This window comes from Pieris brassicae, chromosome 11 (genome assembly GCF_905147105.1).
Source record: "Pieris brassicae chromosome 11, ilPieBrab1.1, whole genome shotgun sequence".
Taxonomy (NCBI): Eukaryota; Metazoa; Arthropoda; class Insecta; order Lepidoptera; family Pieridae; genus Pieris; species Pieris brassicae.
In genome coordinates, this window is record NC_059675.1 from 8063924 (window position 1) to 8079417 (window position 15494).

A 15494-nucleotide genomic window follows, 5' to 3' on the forward strand; every position below is an offset into this window, starting at 1 on the left:
GAAGACATTTTACTTAATCTTTATTCCTTGATTTTATTTAAATAATGTAAAATGGGTTCGTCCGTTACATATATTTCCTTTAGAGCGCGAAGAACCTGCGATTGTATTAATTCAACCTGCGGGCAAAAATATTTCCAATATTGATTAAAATATATATACACATTGTTACAATTGAAATGTTATTGTTAAATAAATAAGTAGTATAATTGGGAAACTCATAACAATTCTGTTTAGATGTTAACTAACCTGATGTGGAGGACAATATCCGTCATCTGTAGATCTAGCTATTGTAATCAAAATAGGGGATGGTAAGCCTTGTAAAAATTGCTTAAGGCACATTTCAATGGTGTCCTTAATTAATTCTTCTGAGCTGATATGATGAGGCAGCCCACCCTGATCTCTTGTACACCCACTAGCGAACACAGCCCACCAGTCCGGTCGCTCCCCAAGGCGTTTTGCTTCCTCCTCTACAATTGGAACCAACGTTGAAACCTAAAAAAATACCAAAGTTAAGAACCACCACCCGTTGTACTAGGAATTTATTATTATACTTTCTTATACCTTTACCTTTTCATAATATAAGCCTTTATTTCCTGTGTAATTTTCCAAATTTCCAAATTCTTCCATACACATAAATAAATCTTCCAATTCTTGTAATTGTATTTCTCGCAAATTAACCGTATTTTCAATACTTTCTATATCGTCGTTTTCAGGCACATCAAAATGAAATAAATCTTGTAGCAAATCATATAGACCTATATTGTTATAAAGCGCCAAGAAAGGATTAGCTGTACTAAAAAAATCTAGATCAATATCTAGTACAAATGGGTTGTGGATATCAAGCTGATTACATAAGTTATGCATATTGGAATCCATACGATTGCTTAGTTCTGCGACAGTTAACATAAACTTTCTTTTGTTCACAAGCTGTGACGAATATAGAGCGTCAGATAAATAATAGGGTTCTTTACTATCTACTCGGAGAAAGCCTGTGGCGGGGTGGTCTCCAACATGAATTAGTCGTGATCCATCGGTAAATTGGTTCGCCCACGGTGGTCTGATCCATACAACGCGGTTTATATGCCCCGCGGCAGCCGCTGGCACAATCCAATTTTCTATCTGTAATAATTGCAAAACTTTCCTCCCTCCTCTTGCTTCCTCTCCTTTTAATTTACGATCTATAAGCATATCGGGATGAGCATCTAAATGCAATAATGTGTTTCCTTCTAACGGCAACTTTTTCGCACCAATAGCGGAATATATGAATTGTAAGGCATCGTTATGTTCTTCCACTACATATATAGGAATCTTTTTAAATTGCTTTAAATTTTCCATTTGTATGGGTTATTGATTTAATTTATAATTATTGTTCGTGTGACTTTATTAGTTATTATAGTATAGCTAATGAACCTGAAATAGTATAATTACGAATACTTATATATACGATCATTTACAGTAGATATTTATACGCAAAAACAGTAGGCCTAGGCTATCAAAGGGACATAGTAAAATTAAATCAAAAGACTAAGACTAGACTAAGGTAAAAAAGTAAGTCACAATATTTTTTTTGTGATAATCGAAGAAATTCCAGCGCCAAGGTAATACTATATATAGGATAGTCGAAACTTTTGCTACACGGTTGCTGTTGACTTTGGTATACCCATGACTAGTAGACTCGCATTGACAGTGATAGAGCACATTTTAGACCACAATATCAAACAAACACACGTTGTGTTTTGTTTGTTTGATATTGTGTTAATTTACTTTTTACTAAAATCGCGTGGTTGTTCTTTAAAATAAGTAGGTAATGTTTGTTCGAATGTGAAAAACTGTAGGGGTAAATTTTAATCTACTCCTACTTTAATTTTAAAAAAAAACCACTTTGCTTTTATGTCTAGCATTTAATACCGTAGAAACTTTATTGCGCTTGTACAAATGTAACATAGATGTAAAAAAATTACCTAAGGCGGGTGGGAATTGTTAGCTGCGGGGGACAGGAGTGTTGTGACGGCTGGAAAGGGTCGATACTTCGCGTCACTGACGTCATTACGCTACTACGCCCGTCCAAACATACCCCGCGCGTTTCTGCTCAGTGACCTATTGCGCCGTTAAGCCCACATGGGTCAAGGCGGGAAAACAGCGCCTGCTTAATACGGAATTAGCCTTCAGTTGATAAATTTTAAGTGGGTCGGAATTATAATATACAAGTATTATTTTACATTTCTGTTAATATTTTGCGTTAATGCTAAAATGTTCAGCTGTAAATATTTAAATCATAAAGATTTGATTGGTATTTATAAAAGCATTTTCTTAGACATAATAGAGTCAATGCTACAAATAAATTGTTATATTAGACCTATGTACTTACTCACAAGAGTACAGTTACAATATACGAGTACTATATTGTTATAGTGATTTATGGTGGTTCTAACAAAGCAAAGGAAAAAAATCAAGTAATTGAAATCTACATTTATTCTAGAAATAAGAATAGTTTAAAATGAAACACATTTAAATTACTTTTAAGAGTCAATAAATAAAAGAAGCCAAATACGTTTTTTTTATATTTACAGTAAATTCTGAGCAATTAATTTAATACACACCCATTGTATGATATCCATGTGAGAAAAATAAATAAGTACTTTCTTTGCTTCTAATTTATTTATGCTACATCTGCTATTGAACAATTTCAAAAATAAATGTTTGAAAAGTACCAATGATATTGTTAATTATTGGAACTATACTTATAGAAGTAAGGTTTAGAAGTAATAAACAAATTAAGTTTTGTGCTGCTAGTTTCTAATGTCCACAATTTTGTCTTAATTAAAAAGCTAGTAAATTCAGTACTTATTACTTAGTATTCATATCTTATTTTATCAATATAACTTAGTGTCATAATCTCTTAATAACTGGCCATAATTATGTAAAGCCATACCAATCAAAAGGTTAATTACGAATTAATGTTTTATAATTTGTAAAAAATCATCTACTATCAAACTAACCTCAAAAACTGAATTACAGATTTTTATAAATAACTTATGTTTCACCATCAATCAACTTACTTGGCTTAAATATGTTGAAACTAGAAATATCTATATATTTTGGTATTTTTTCTAGAGGGAATTAAAATTAAATTGCTTTATGGTAATATACATTTTACAAATTATTTATGTTTCGTGTGATAAACCAGTTTACTACTAATGAACACAGACTAGACCAAGAAGGCTAATGCATATGAATATTGATTATTGATAGAATAAATAAATCCTAAATTAATGTCCTATATATATTTATATCACAGAGCACAATCCACAGACGCAAATTAATGGTAACTGACGTGAGACAACAGCAGCTGACATTTGATATATGTAATAAGTTAATTTCACAGAGCAATCACTATCACTATGGAAAATAGAAGTTCCTAATATAATCTAATCTAGTATAAACTGAAACTTATAATTAATATTTAAACCGAACCATAATTATGATCTTGAGTAATGATTACTTACTAGTATTACTACTACTACTTTATTACACAAATGAGACAGCCATTTATTGTATTCGAGTGAACAGGGTAAATAATTATTTCTTATACATAACAATATGTATATTTGGTTGTTAATGAAGCTATATTAATTGTGGCGTTATAAAACATTTTAGTTACGATAGTTAAGAAAACAAAATTTGTATTTTATTTATTTGGGATCCTATTTTTCTAATAAATTATTAGAGTTATGGAACATAACAACAATTCAAAATTCATGTTTATACTTATACGAAAGAAGCCGACCATTTTTACAGACCTTACGGCGCATAAAAGGATATATATAAAATCCTAATGAACTTATAGGTTTTCTAGGTTCTTGTCGCCCCTACGCGTTGTGTCCAACATTGGAAATGATGCGCTGTCGGCATATATAGTTGACAAGCTAGTTTTAATTGGCTAAGGGAGCGTTAAAGTATTAACGAATTTTTGAGGGAGGGCCCTTTTGTAATACGTTACGATGCGGGGCGGGGATTGAATTACGCGTTATTGATAATATTATTTTAGACTTTCCAGTACTTTACACCACATAATGGTAAGTTTTAAATATAAGGAGTCACTGGGGGTCACGAAACGTTTTACTATTGGATACAGAAAACGTTACAGTGCGTTTCATGGGGGGGGGGGGGTCAAGAATCTCCAAAAATTGCGTGACGTAATACTTGAACGCTCCCTTAGCATTGATGCATTGGTAGGTCGGCACGGTTTAAGCTATTCTTAACATTCACCTTCACCAAATTTCAAAAGCGAAAACATTTTGCTTTGAACGCGCTACAACTGTCCACGTTTCTGCTCCATACAGGAATTACTAGGGTATCAAAGAGTTTGATTTTGGTTTGTAAACCATCTTCATTTTTCTTCCAGATGTATAAATTATACCATAATAATTGTTAATATTGAATAAAACTCACAATTGATTAAAACTAAATATATATTTATTTTTATAAAGTAATTTTCACATTAAGCAATTTTTTCAATGAAATCTTGTTAGCCAATGATTCTAAACAAAACAAAAAGATTCTGTCCTCTTAACTTAAAAAATGAAAGTACGTAATTTCTTAACATATTCTTACAGTACATAAATTATTTTTGAAAGGTTAAACCACACCCACAAAGACCTTAAACTTTTGTATATTTTCTGTATCTTAATTTGCGACTTGCACCTTTCTGTTATATAAAAATATTAATAACGTGAAATACTTATAATCTAAATTGACAACCTACGACACGGTCACCTTAGACTTAATACTAAAAAAATAATCTATTCAATGTAATATTAATTTAGTAGATTATATCTACGGATTGCCTCGCTATGTGAACCACAACTTTGTACTTTGTTCACTGAATGTGTGGAAGCAAGTATGGCAGTGCACTCTTGCGTCTCAACAATATACATGGAAAGTTAAACCAAGTGATGTATTATTTTGTCAGCTTTGATTGTTAAGGCACGATAACTGCACGATAGGTGGTTTAATAAATTGCAGAAAAAATTATATTCATATGAAATAAGGCAAATCATGTCTACAAAGCATTGAAAACCTTGTGAAACCAACTATCGTGGCATGTCACGTCGCATGTGCAAATAGAACACCATTAAATTGTCCACCACTCACAAAGCTTGAGAGATTTTCCATCCAAATGTCGCCTTCATAGTGAATTATTATATTATAAATAAAGTGACGAAGTAAGAGCCGGAAGGAGAAAGTAGGAATATTTTTTGTTATTTTTCAGTTTTTTAACCACGTTTTAGGAAACTTTTAAGAGAATGCGCACATTCAGACCAAAAGCTTTGTAAATATTGAATTAATTTCATTGATTTTCTGATTTATGGCAGTTCTATTCAAACACAAGTTTAATATCTAAAACATCTAATGATGAGGCACCTAACGTAATAACTATTTGCGCAGGGCTGTTTACATTATACGGCAATTCTCTTCACCCTCACGAATTTCACCCAACTGTAAATAAAAAAAATATTTTTTAATAACAATAAACATCACGCGGTACCAACCCGACGTGGGTATATCAAAATAGGTATACATGTTTATATTCTATGTTAATGTTTTTTGTTTATTATCCACATAACATACATAACCATTTAAGAAAATTTTATTAAATTAGCTTTAGGAAGTCATGAATTAAAGAAATTTGTCAATTATTATTTAACGTTTGGATTGTGATTGATCTAAATAATCTCTCCAATACGTGTCTCCAGACTATTGCAATTGAACGGTGGCCGTTAGTTCACAGCCGTGATTCAAACCTCCACCATGGGGTTGAAAGCCTGGGCCCACACTGCTGTTATACAGCATGTTGTAAGGTATTTAGGCGAAGATAATTATTACTTACCCCTTCACGTCGGGGAAACTTATGTGCGAGCTCACGGTGTCTTTGCGCGCTTGTGCTTATTTGCCGCCGCTGTCTCTCGGATATGGCTATCTCCTGTGGATATTAATAATATTTATAGTCTATTTTTTATAAAGAAATCTAATTACTTTTAAGTCTCTACCAGGTTCCTAACCTAAACATATTAAACTGAACTGTAGTGTCACAGTTTATTAGTGCCAGGATGTAGGTCATTAGGCTTCTGTGCCTGACATATGACCATTATTCAAACCAGAATACCAGATTCTTATAATTAATACTTTACCTAGTGTTTATTAGGCAGAAAGTAAGGAAAGGCATTGATAAAACTGGTTGTTAAGTTTATAATGCACACTAAAGCTAATGAACCGATTTTAAAGTCTTCCACCAATATAAAGCAATTAACTCTACGATATACCATAAATGCAAAAATTGCATTAAATTTTAAAACCATTTGAGAGTCAAGTTTCTTTAAACACTCTAATCTTGATATTAGTCTCAGGAGTATTCAAATTATTCCAATTTTGTGTTAAGTTGAAGAACAAAATCCATTGTGGAAGACTAGTAAAATCAACGCTGTTGAAGCGGGGTACAACTAGTTTTAAATAAACATTTTCTTAAATTGACATTCATAAGTGTACACAGTTATGAATAATTTAATTAAAATTAAGTAAGTCTCTCACCTCTTGTTCAGTATTGAGCAACGCGGTGGTGAACGTATCAGCGACGAACCACTTCTGTCCCTTCATCACAATGTCCTTGGGTGGATCGTGGTCAGCGCCAACGTCTGCAGACCAAACGGTGGTGATTGCACCAGGCTCCAGCTTCACGGTACGGTGGAATTTGAATAGGGTCTCTTGGTCACCGGCTTTACGCACAATTTGGTAGCCACCGAGGCTTAGTTCCTGTGAATAGATTTTCATATTTCAGACACAAAAGAACATTGAAGACATATATGAAGAAAAACGATCTTCCTTTAATATTGTGTGTTTTATGAAATTCTTCTTTATTATTGCCACTAATATGATGTTACAAGCAAATAAATACCTTCCTTTCAATAAAAAATTACAGATTTCGTTTATATTAGAATGTCTTTAAGCAAATTTATATATTCCAGACTATACCTTCTTTCCCTTGTTCCGAATCTTGACGAAGCTACCATCGGGGCAGGCTTCGGCGACTTCCAGGTCTCCCTTAGCACTGGAAGTAACGCTGAAGTCCTGAAGGCTCCGTTCCTCGCTCTCATCGAGCAGAGTGCGCTTACGAGCCGCACGAAGAGGCGTGGCACGTCGTCCTGGAGTGATTCGTCCGCTCCCGCTAACGCTTGCGCTCATGGAGGCGCGAGATTCGCGGCCTGGCGACTGGGATGTCAGGTTCAACCTAAAATAATTAATAACTGTTTAATATCTGGTTTGATTTGTTTATTTTTTTATAATAAAAACAGAGTAAAGTGAATTACGCGGAAAAGGATCGATTTTTGTTAAAATAGGTATGTGTATTTATTTAGTCGTGAAAAAAGGAGTTAGTATGTATTCGCAACTTCTATCACATCAAAATGTTTTATTTCATCGTAATAACAAACAGTTTAAGCCGCGGGGTTTTCGAAAATTATATATGCAACTCCAGGATGTGCACAAAACATTTTTGTATTATGTATCTAAGCTGACATAATACACCTGCTATGCTAATTACAATTTTTAACCATGATAACTCATAAATACCTGTCCTCTTCACCCTCAAGAAGGGCGCGGTAGGTGGCAATCTCATGGTCCAACGAGATCTTGATGTCCATAAGGGTGGCGTACTCCCGCAGTTGGGCCGCCATTTCATCGCGAAGTCGAGCCAGCTCTTGCTCCAATGATGCAAGATCTTCAGCGTGACGAGCCCGTTCAGACTCCAGTTGACGCTCTAGTTCACGGCAACGGTTCTGTAAAACAAACATGTAAGAACTATTAGTTAGTTATATAGATTTTTTACATATAATATATATAATTATAATTTAACCGAGGATAATGAAATATTATTTTAGTAAAAGAACCAAAACCAACATTTGAGCTTAGTATTTTTTATAAAACAGAGAGCCATCTGTAGTTAGTGTCACCGCCACCCATAGACACTCACAAGGCTGAAGAGGGAGTTGCCGGCCTTTAAGGAGTTGGTGAGCAGTTTTAGCTAGGCTGGCATTTAAAAAAAAAACCAATTACAGAAAAACGTTATTCCGTTACTGTAAGTGCAGTAGGAAAAAATGCAGACGCAGCAATATGTGTACACATATTTATAATTTTTCTAACTAATAAAAATAATTTAACAGGTTAAATTTAATGCATCCAAACCAGTTTTAGTCGACCTTGTACAACCAGCTGATAAAGAAAATTGTGGTGATGTTTTTATCGTTATTTGACGCAATTATAATTATTTCGTTTCAACCTTCAGTAATCAAGGCAGTTCTGAAAACCTTATCTATTTTGCAAGGTTTTTATTTTCTTATATTAACATTTGCTAATACAACTGAAAATGAAATAATACAAGTATAGTAAATACAAACTTAATACATGCCTACAATGATTAGAAGAATTAGAACTATCAGAATGTAGAGTCAGGCATCAAAAGGTCCCATTTCATGATAAACATACAAAAACACATATTGTGTTAAAGTCCATGTAATGTCGCGCGATTTAACGACGAACTTGCAAAAGCGTCGAAATCATTTGGCTTTGGTTGGTTTAGCTTACATAGGACATTACACCCACTTTCAATAACGACAACAATTGATTGATTACTTTATAAATTGCTGAAACTAGTAAAAACTGCGCAGCTGTGTACGTTCGCTCGTTCGTGTATGTCGCTTTATTATCCTAGTCCGCAATTAACTCGACTGTCGGCATCATGCAAACGACCTTTCTAAAGAAATCGTACTTTTGTTTACAAATTGGGATTGATTGCACGTGTAGACTATTGTTGACCATGACTAATAAGTAGGAGTCATGGATTACCATACTAAGAATACTTAGTGACTCACCAACTTTCAAACTGTCGTGGCAAGTAAAAATTATCACTGTATATATTGATTTTTATATACATAACTAATAACACTAGTCTAAAATAAACTTTTTCTTTTTCAAATTCAGATTTTCCTTCTCTCCGTTTAACGACAATTCTCAATAACGCACCATAAAATGCACAGTCCCTTCAGTGTCGTTATATAGAATTTATACTGTATTTGCATTTTGAATAATACGCATATTTTATTGTACAAACATATTTACGGCAGTTTTTAATACTTACACTAAGAGCGGCATTCTTGTTCTCCAAGTCGTTAAGTGTGTTGTTGAGACTGTCGATACGTGTGCGCATCGTACGTAGCTCCTCGACAGCGACAGTCGCAGCGCTGCTATTGCGATTGGCCGCCGCTTGCAGATTCTTCATCTATTAAAAAAATCTGGTCTTACTACTACTTTTTAATAATTTCGTTAAATACAAGATATAGATTGCTATTCTATCCAAATAAAAAACAATATTTGCTTGTATGTTAGGGTTTATGTACTTTTCAATAAAAAAGTAGTAGTTTATATATCATAATATTTTTTATACTGACAAAAAACGTGGACAAGTGTATCAATTTTTGCCTATATATTTGCCACTACAACTCTGCATCAAAAATATAAAGTTTGTCCTTGTGTTTTAATATTATTTTTCAAACATAAATAGCGATATGTTAAGTAAGTTTTTAAAGTTATTTTAAACGAATCTGAAATCTTGTATTTCTTAGGTATTCCTAGAAAAATTGTCTTGCTGGCAATTGATTGCAGAGTGTTAAGAATTTTGTAATGATAAAACCACGTATTTATAAAATTTCAAAACAAATTATCTAATGATAACAATTTGATGATAAGAAAAAAAGTAATCAAAAGTTTCAATTATTCTTTTGTAATGTGCATTCGAGGAAGAAGGCACAACTCGAAAAAGATAAGATATACTAAATAGTTAAAAAGATAAATATCGATGTTAACTAAATTGAAAGTATGAACATAAAAATTAATTTGTATTGTCTGTTAAAAACAAAATACGTTTATTTTTTACCTTATTTTCATAGAGAGCTTCAATTTCATCACGATTGGCTTTCATGTTGGCTTCTTGTTGCTCGCGCAACTCTTGGAGACTCTGTTGTAGTTTAGCTTCATATTGTTGAGCAAGACGCCCATCTGAAGGAAATAAATATATTAAGACATATAACAATGTATTTTGCCCGCCTCGATGTTTAGGTAATAGTTTATAACTCTGAGAGTAAAATTCATTTTTCAATATCGGAGAAACAAACACAATGAGCAACAAAATAACGTGCCTAATCGAACCCTCCTATGGACTTCATATAAATGAACGCTTTTATTGTGGACACTATTATTAACTGAATATTAATGTATTGGTTACTCTTGGGTGCTGTAGTGTAACAATTTCAATATTGAATAAATACTTGAAAAATGTATTACTAACCAATTTCAGAGATCTCGACCTGTCTCCGAGTTCGAGTTTCTTGCAGCTCTTGTTGGAACACTTGATCTTTGAAAGAGAGTTCTTCACGCAGACTCTGTACTGTATTCTCCATATCAATTCGGCAAAGCATCTCTTCTTCAAGGGTCTTGCGTGTCTCCGCGTATACTTTGCGTAGTTTGTCCAACTCCTTTGCCAGATCCTGTAAAACAATGTAAAAATATAAATTGGTCATTTTTCAAAATTTAATACACAGTTAAGTTTTAACAAGACGAGGTTTCTTTCATAATGTGTAAGATTTCTGTTATGGGAAATGGGTAAGACTTTTTTTGTCTCTGCACAAAGACATCATTATAACTAGACTAATAAGTATTTTAAAACTAACCTAATTTACTAAAAGGGATATTTAACATAATTAATGTCCAATAACACTAATTAGTCTCAATTAAGGGGACGACACTCTGTTCTTGTTACCTTATTTTTTCCATGTTATGGGAAATCAGTAAGACTAAGAAAATAACTTGACCAATAAATGTGAGGTTTAACCCTGAACATTAGTTAAATGTATGAAAAAATTATACATTCCTAGAGACATTTAAGTATTACTTTTTCGCTATTCATATGTGTCTATGTCTATGTCGCGTTTTAAAATATGTATTTATTTCTATAGGTATACAAATATACATACTCTGGCCTCATCTTGGGCTTTTTTCTTATCAGCGAGGGCGGTGTTGTACTTGTTGCTTTCTTCAGTGAAACGGTTCTCGAAATGACGCGCTAAATTGTCTGCCTGCTGCCAGTCTTTTGTCTTTTTGTCCAAACTGAAATGTTCACAGTAAATAAGTATTTTTTAAATATTATATTGCTTGACTAACAAGAACGCAGTATAAAGGAAGTAATAAATTGTTATCACATAAGATAGAACTCAATCATATTCCATGTGTGTATTTAAGTATGTGTTTCACTATCTACATAATATTTAATTGATTTTTTTTTAAATTTATGTTCTTTGGTAAGTTTTACTTGATATTAAAAGTTCTTAAATATATAAATTGTGGCCATTGTGATGTTCTCTTTCTAAACTAAATAAAAAATAAAAATTGACTGTTGTAATTCCAACTTGGAATTAATTATACAAATTTATTGAATAATAATAGAAAACATAATGTCAACACCAAAAATAAATAAAATTATAACTTGGTTACGTCACGCTTTATTCACGTATTTTTTTACGATTTTGAGCTTTATAAATATGCATAACAAAGCTTAGTAAAAATGTTGAGGGACACAGTTTGATCAATGATTAGTCACGCTATTTACAGCGATTACGTAAGAATACTGAGGCATTTTTACGGTAAATAGTACAAGATTCGTACAAGGTAAAGATGTCGTTGGTAGGTTAATATAGTATAAACAAACATGATTTGAGACTGAGGGGCCAAGGCTAACAATATTTATAATTTGATATTAATTTAAAATTAAAAGTAGGTCTTGCAAGTAGTCTACACAAGGACAATATAGTACTGGCGGAATGTCGCATCTGAGGAGATCTCATGATTTGACATTTGTTAAAAATACATTGCTATTTAATAAGTAATTGAGGGCAATCTATGTGGGAGATAACTTTAAATATATAATAAGTATCTTATAATATTTGTACAAAAGATATAACTTTTACAAATAAATACGAGGAAATATTATCATATACATACTATGTATATTTATAGTGTAAATTCTCTTAACGCCTACAAGAGTACGTCATCGTTTATTGAGAAAACATGACTGGACAATAACATGTGTCTAAAAAAATCGAGCACCTTTTTAATACACAACCTGCACTTGAAAACCTGTCTTAATATAGATAGACCTAATTAATTTTAGTATGTTAAAGTGTAAAAAACAAAAAATATTAAATTAACACATAATGCTTAATTTAAACCCAAGATTTATGATTTTACAAGCTTAATAAATGCACATAATAATAGTGTATATAATTTTTTGGTAGTATAGTGTGTAGTTTTCGTATAACCATATGATTATTATAATGCAGTGGGTATAAGGTCATGCACGAGCTGTAGTGACATAGACCTCATGGTCAGCAACCTTTTTGCAAGGTAAAGTCACAAAGTAATATCAATAATAAAATTGTTCTTTAAAATACATTAATGCCTACAAGAATAATAATGCTTTAGTTTTCTAAATTAACTTAATAATGAAAAACCAAAACACTAGCAAAAAGAAACAACATTTATTAAACAAAATTAATAATAATAAACTAATTATAAATGAAGAATAAATATTTTTAATGTCAATTGTAATCATCCTTCTCTGTACAAGAGTTAATAATGCATATAGCAGAATCCATTGCACAGCTGGGATATGAGCCCTTGAAGGTGCGAGTTGTATTACACACTCAAATATTCTTGGAAGTAAATATTTATGTAAAGAGTTTAGGACATGGGATTATTTTCAAATAATTTAAGATGTTTGTCTAAATTTCTGCCTCAACAAAGTTGTAACATGTATATATAACAGGCTACATTTTATTTTAAGTAAATGAAACGGGACACATTTCGCTGCAATCCCACCTAATATTAATGGAAACATGGTCAAGCAAGTGGCAAACACACTAGAACTAATTTAAATTAAGTATTATTTTCAAGTTTTACTTATTTTAAAAATTGAAATATTACTTAAATTGTTTAAAGTTATTCTGAAGCAACAAAAATTGCAATTAAGCTAATTTAGCATATTTGTTTACAAACAATGATTGTAATCTGAAGAAAGTTTTAAAGATGCAAATTGATAGGGACATCACTATAATTGGATTGTTATATATCGAGATGATGTCACTGTGTCGTAAAGGCGAGGTCGGCCGCGTTCATATAGCGTGCCCGAATTGAAATGCCGCCGATGACGTAAACTATGCTAAGGTTATCCGGAAGATATTTCTATAAAAATAGGTAACCTATTTACGAAAATACTAGCATGATAATCTGTAAACGTGTATTAAACAGTAATAAACACTTTAATGAGATAGTTTAGTCAAGCTTACCGTTTACTGAGATCGTCGTTTTCCTCTATCAATCTCTTCAAATCAATCTCTAACTTAGCTTTTTCACGAGAAGTATCATCTAATAGTTTTCGAGCATCTTGAAGTTCATGTTCATACATCCCTTTAATGTTGGAAACCTCGCGTGTGACCACCTCCTGGGTTGTTTGTATTTCGCGACGCAATCCTGAATTTTCGCTTTCAAGCTGGCGTACTTTATCAATGTAAGCTGCAAGGCGGTCATTTAGGTTTTGTAAGTGTTCCTTCTCTTGTAAACGACTATGTCTTGTAGGGCTTAGAGGGCTGTGTGGCCGGCCGGCTGAACTAGAAGGGCGGCTACCGACAGGAGTGCTTGATTGTTGAGGGCTTTGCACTGATGACACAACACTTATGTTTGAAGACGATGATACTGTCTTTTTTGATTTGGTCGACATTTTGATATTTTTTCAGTAACAAATATCAAAATAGACACGGTTGGCTTGTTATAGAAAGACAAACGTACACTTCGCCCCACAACCTGTAATATGTTAACCCAAGCTTAGGCAATGCGATCACGTGATCAAGTTGAGTCACTACGCTGGGTCTGGGGTGACCATCTTAAACGTCAGTTTTTCCCCTTCTTAAACTAATACTAATAACCTTCTTTGATTTTTAGTTTTAAATTTAATTTAATTGGTTAAAAATTAAACATAAACGTGTATTTAAAAAAAATACATATAGGTAATGACTCAGCACGGAATTGTAATATTCCTCCTTAGTTTGTTAACTGACGTCATCAAGTCGGTAGTCCAACTTATTGAGATAAAAAAATATATAAAAGAAAAGTTTAGTCTTTGGACTGATGTCTTATGTAAAGTATATATTGACTAATCATATACTTTAATTTCAAGTTCAGTTAATTTATGTAATACCACCATCTTAAGATGGACTAGAATCGGACTTAGGGATTTCAATTTGCAAGTGCCACATTTCTTGCCAGACCATGGTTCAATTCATTTTTAGAGGCTTTGCGGAAAAATGAACGGTCGTGAGTTTCAGGTTTAAGGTCACTCTAATACTAAACCTATCTATTTCATTATGTAGACAATAATGTTAGGTCATTATACCTCGATCAAAGTATATAAATTTGTGAACGTGATGTGCACAGCAAATAAGAATTAAGTTTATTCGCATAGCGGCCACGTTTACATTTGGCTCAGATTCTACTGTCCGCATAAATTAAAGCCAAGTTAGTTTTGTATTAACTCTCAGGAATTACATTTTTTATCTCATACTACATGTATGTAGTTATTTAGTTTCAGATGGACCCCTGACTCTTAAATTACACAACATTGAATATCCTTGTATATTCTACAGATACAGATTAGTAGAAATTGTTTTGTATAATTCTTTATTTTTTTTTATTTAAGGCATATGTCGGTTATGGCTTATAAAAAGCACTTAATTAAATTTAAAAATATAAAATATTCAATGTATTTAAATATCAAATTATCTAGCCCAGTCTAACTGATTTTTTGTAGGTAAAGATTAGTGCAAAATATATAAGCAACAAGTTCAAATTCTTATTGTCTCAAAAATAATTGAAAATTCAATAAGATTTGTTTTTGATTTTGATCATTAGAAAGTACTATTTTAGATTAGATATCATAATCATAACTTTATAATGTATTTATATTTTTATATTATAATCCACTTGAGTACGTTGCCAAACGATATGAGTCTATTTATGAATCTTCCAGTACAGAATATAATATAATTGTAAAGAAAATATTGTTTTTATTTGGAACTCTAAAACATTCTGTAGAAACAAAATATATAATGATAACGCAGAGTGTAAGTACAAGTTACTTTTCAACATTTCCGTCACGAAATTCTTAATACTTGACATCATTATTTTATAGTTTCAAAACTTGCTAGAGAGTTTTTTGCCTGAATATTTTAGTTTTGTTTCTAGGATGGTAATACCATTTGTAAAATTCATAGATCTTCGATTTCCGTCAGAATTTTAGGCATAGCCTAAAAATTCAACAATTTAACGTTACACGAGTT

At 32.3% G+C, this 15494-nt stretch overlaps 2 protein-coding genes across 4 annotated transcripts; both read right to left on the minus strand.

Annotated features, from left to right (window-relative positions):
- Window positions 1–3: 3 nt before the first annotated feature.
- LOC123716644 (UPF0489 protein C5orf22 homolog) lies at window positions 4–3295 on the minus strand. 3 transcript variants are annotated; one of them, XM_045672487.1, is made up of 5 exons: window positions 3060–3295; window positions 1962–2146; window positions 568–1119; window positions 247–492; window positions 4–116 (listed from the first exon to the last, which is right to left on the minus strand). In XM_045672487.1, the coding sequence occupies exons 3-5, from the start codon at window positions 904–906 to the stop codon at window positions 21–23; spliced, it is 681 nt and encodes a 226-aa protein (XP_045528443.1). In that variant the 5' UTR covers window positions 907–1119; window positions 1962–2146; window positions 3060–3295; the 3' UTR covers window positions 4–20. The 3 variants fall into 3 exon arrangements, with proteins under 3 accessions (XP_045528443.1, XP_045528444.1, XP_045528442.1); XM_045672488.1 differs by lacking the exon at window positions 3060–3295 and adding an exon at window positions 2601–2622; XM_045672486.1 differs by lacking the exons at window positions 1962–2146; window positions 3060–3295 and having other exon boundaries at window positions 568–1344.
- A 2035-nt stretch (window positions 3296–5330) lies between these two features.
- Window positions 5331–14011, minus strand: LOC123716369 (lamin-C-like). The gene is made up of 10 exons (XM_045672081.1): window positions 13449–14011; window positions 11082–11214; window positions 10397–10595; window positions 9986–10107; window positions 9191–9331; window positions 7627–7832; window positions 7030–7285; window positions 6589–6810; window positions 5891–5983; window positions 5331–5499 (listed from the first exon to the last, which is right to left on the minus strand). The coding sequence occupies exons 1-10, from the start codon at window positions 13877–13879 to the stop codon at window positions 5455–5457; spliced, it is 1848 nt and encodes a 615-aa protein (XP_045528037.1). The 5' UTR covers window positions 13880–14011; the 3' UTR covers window positions 5331–5454.
- Between the last annotated feature and the right edge of the window lie 1483 nt (window positions 14012–15494).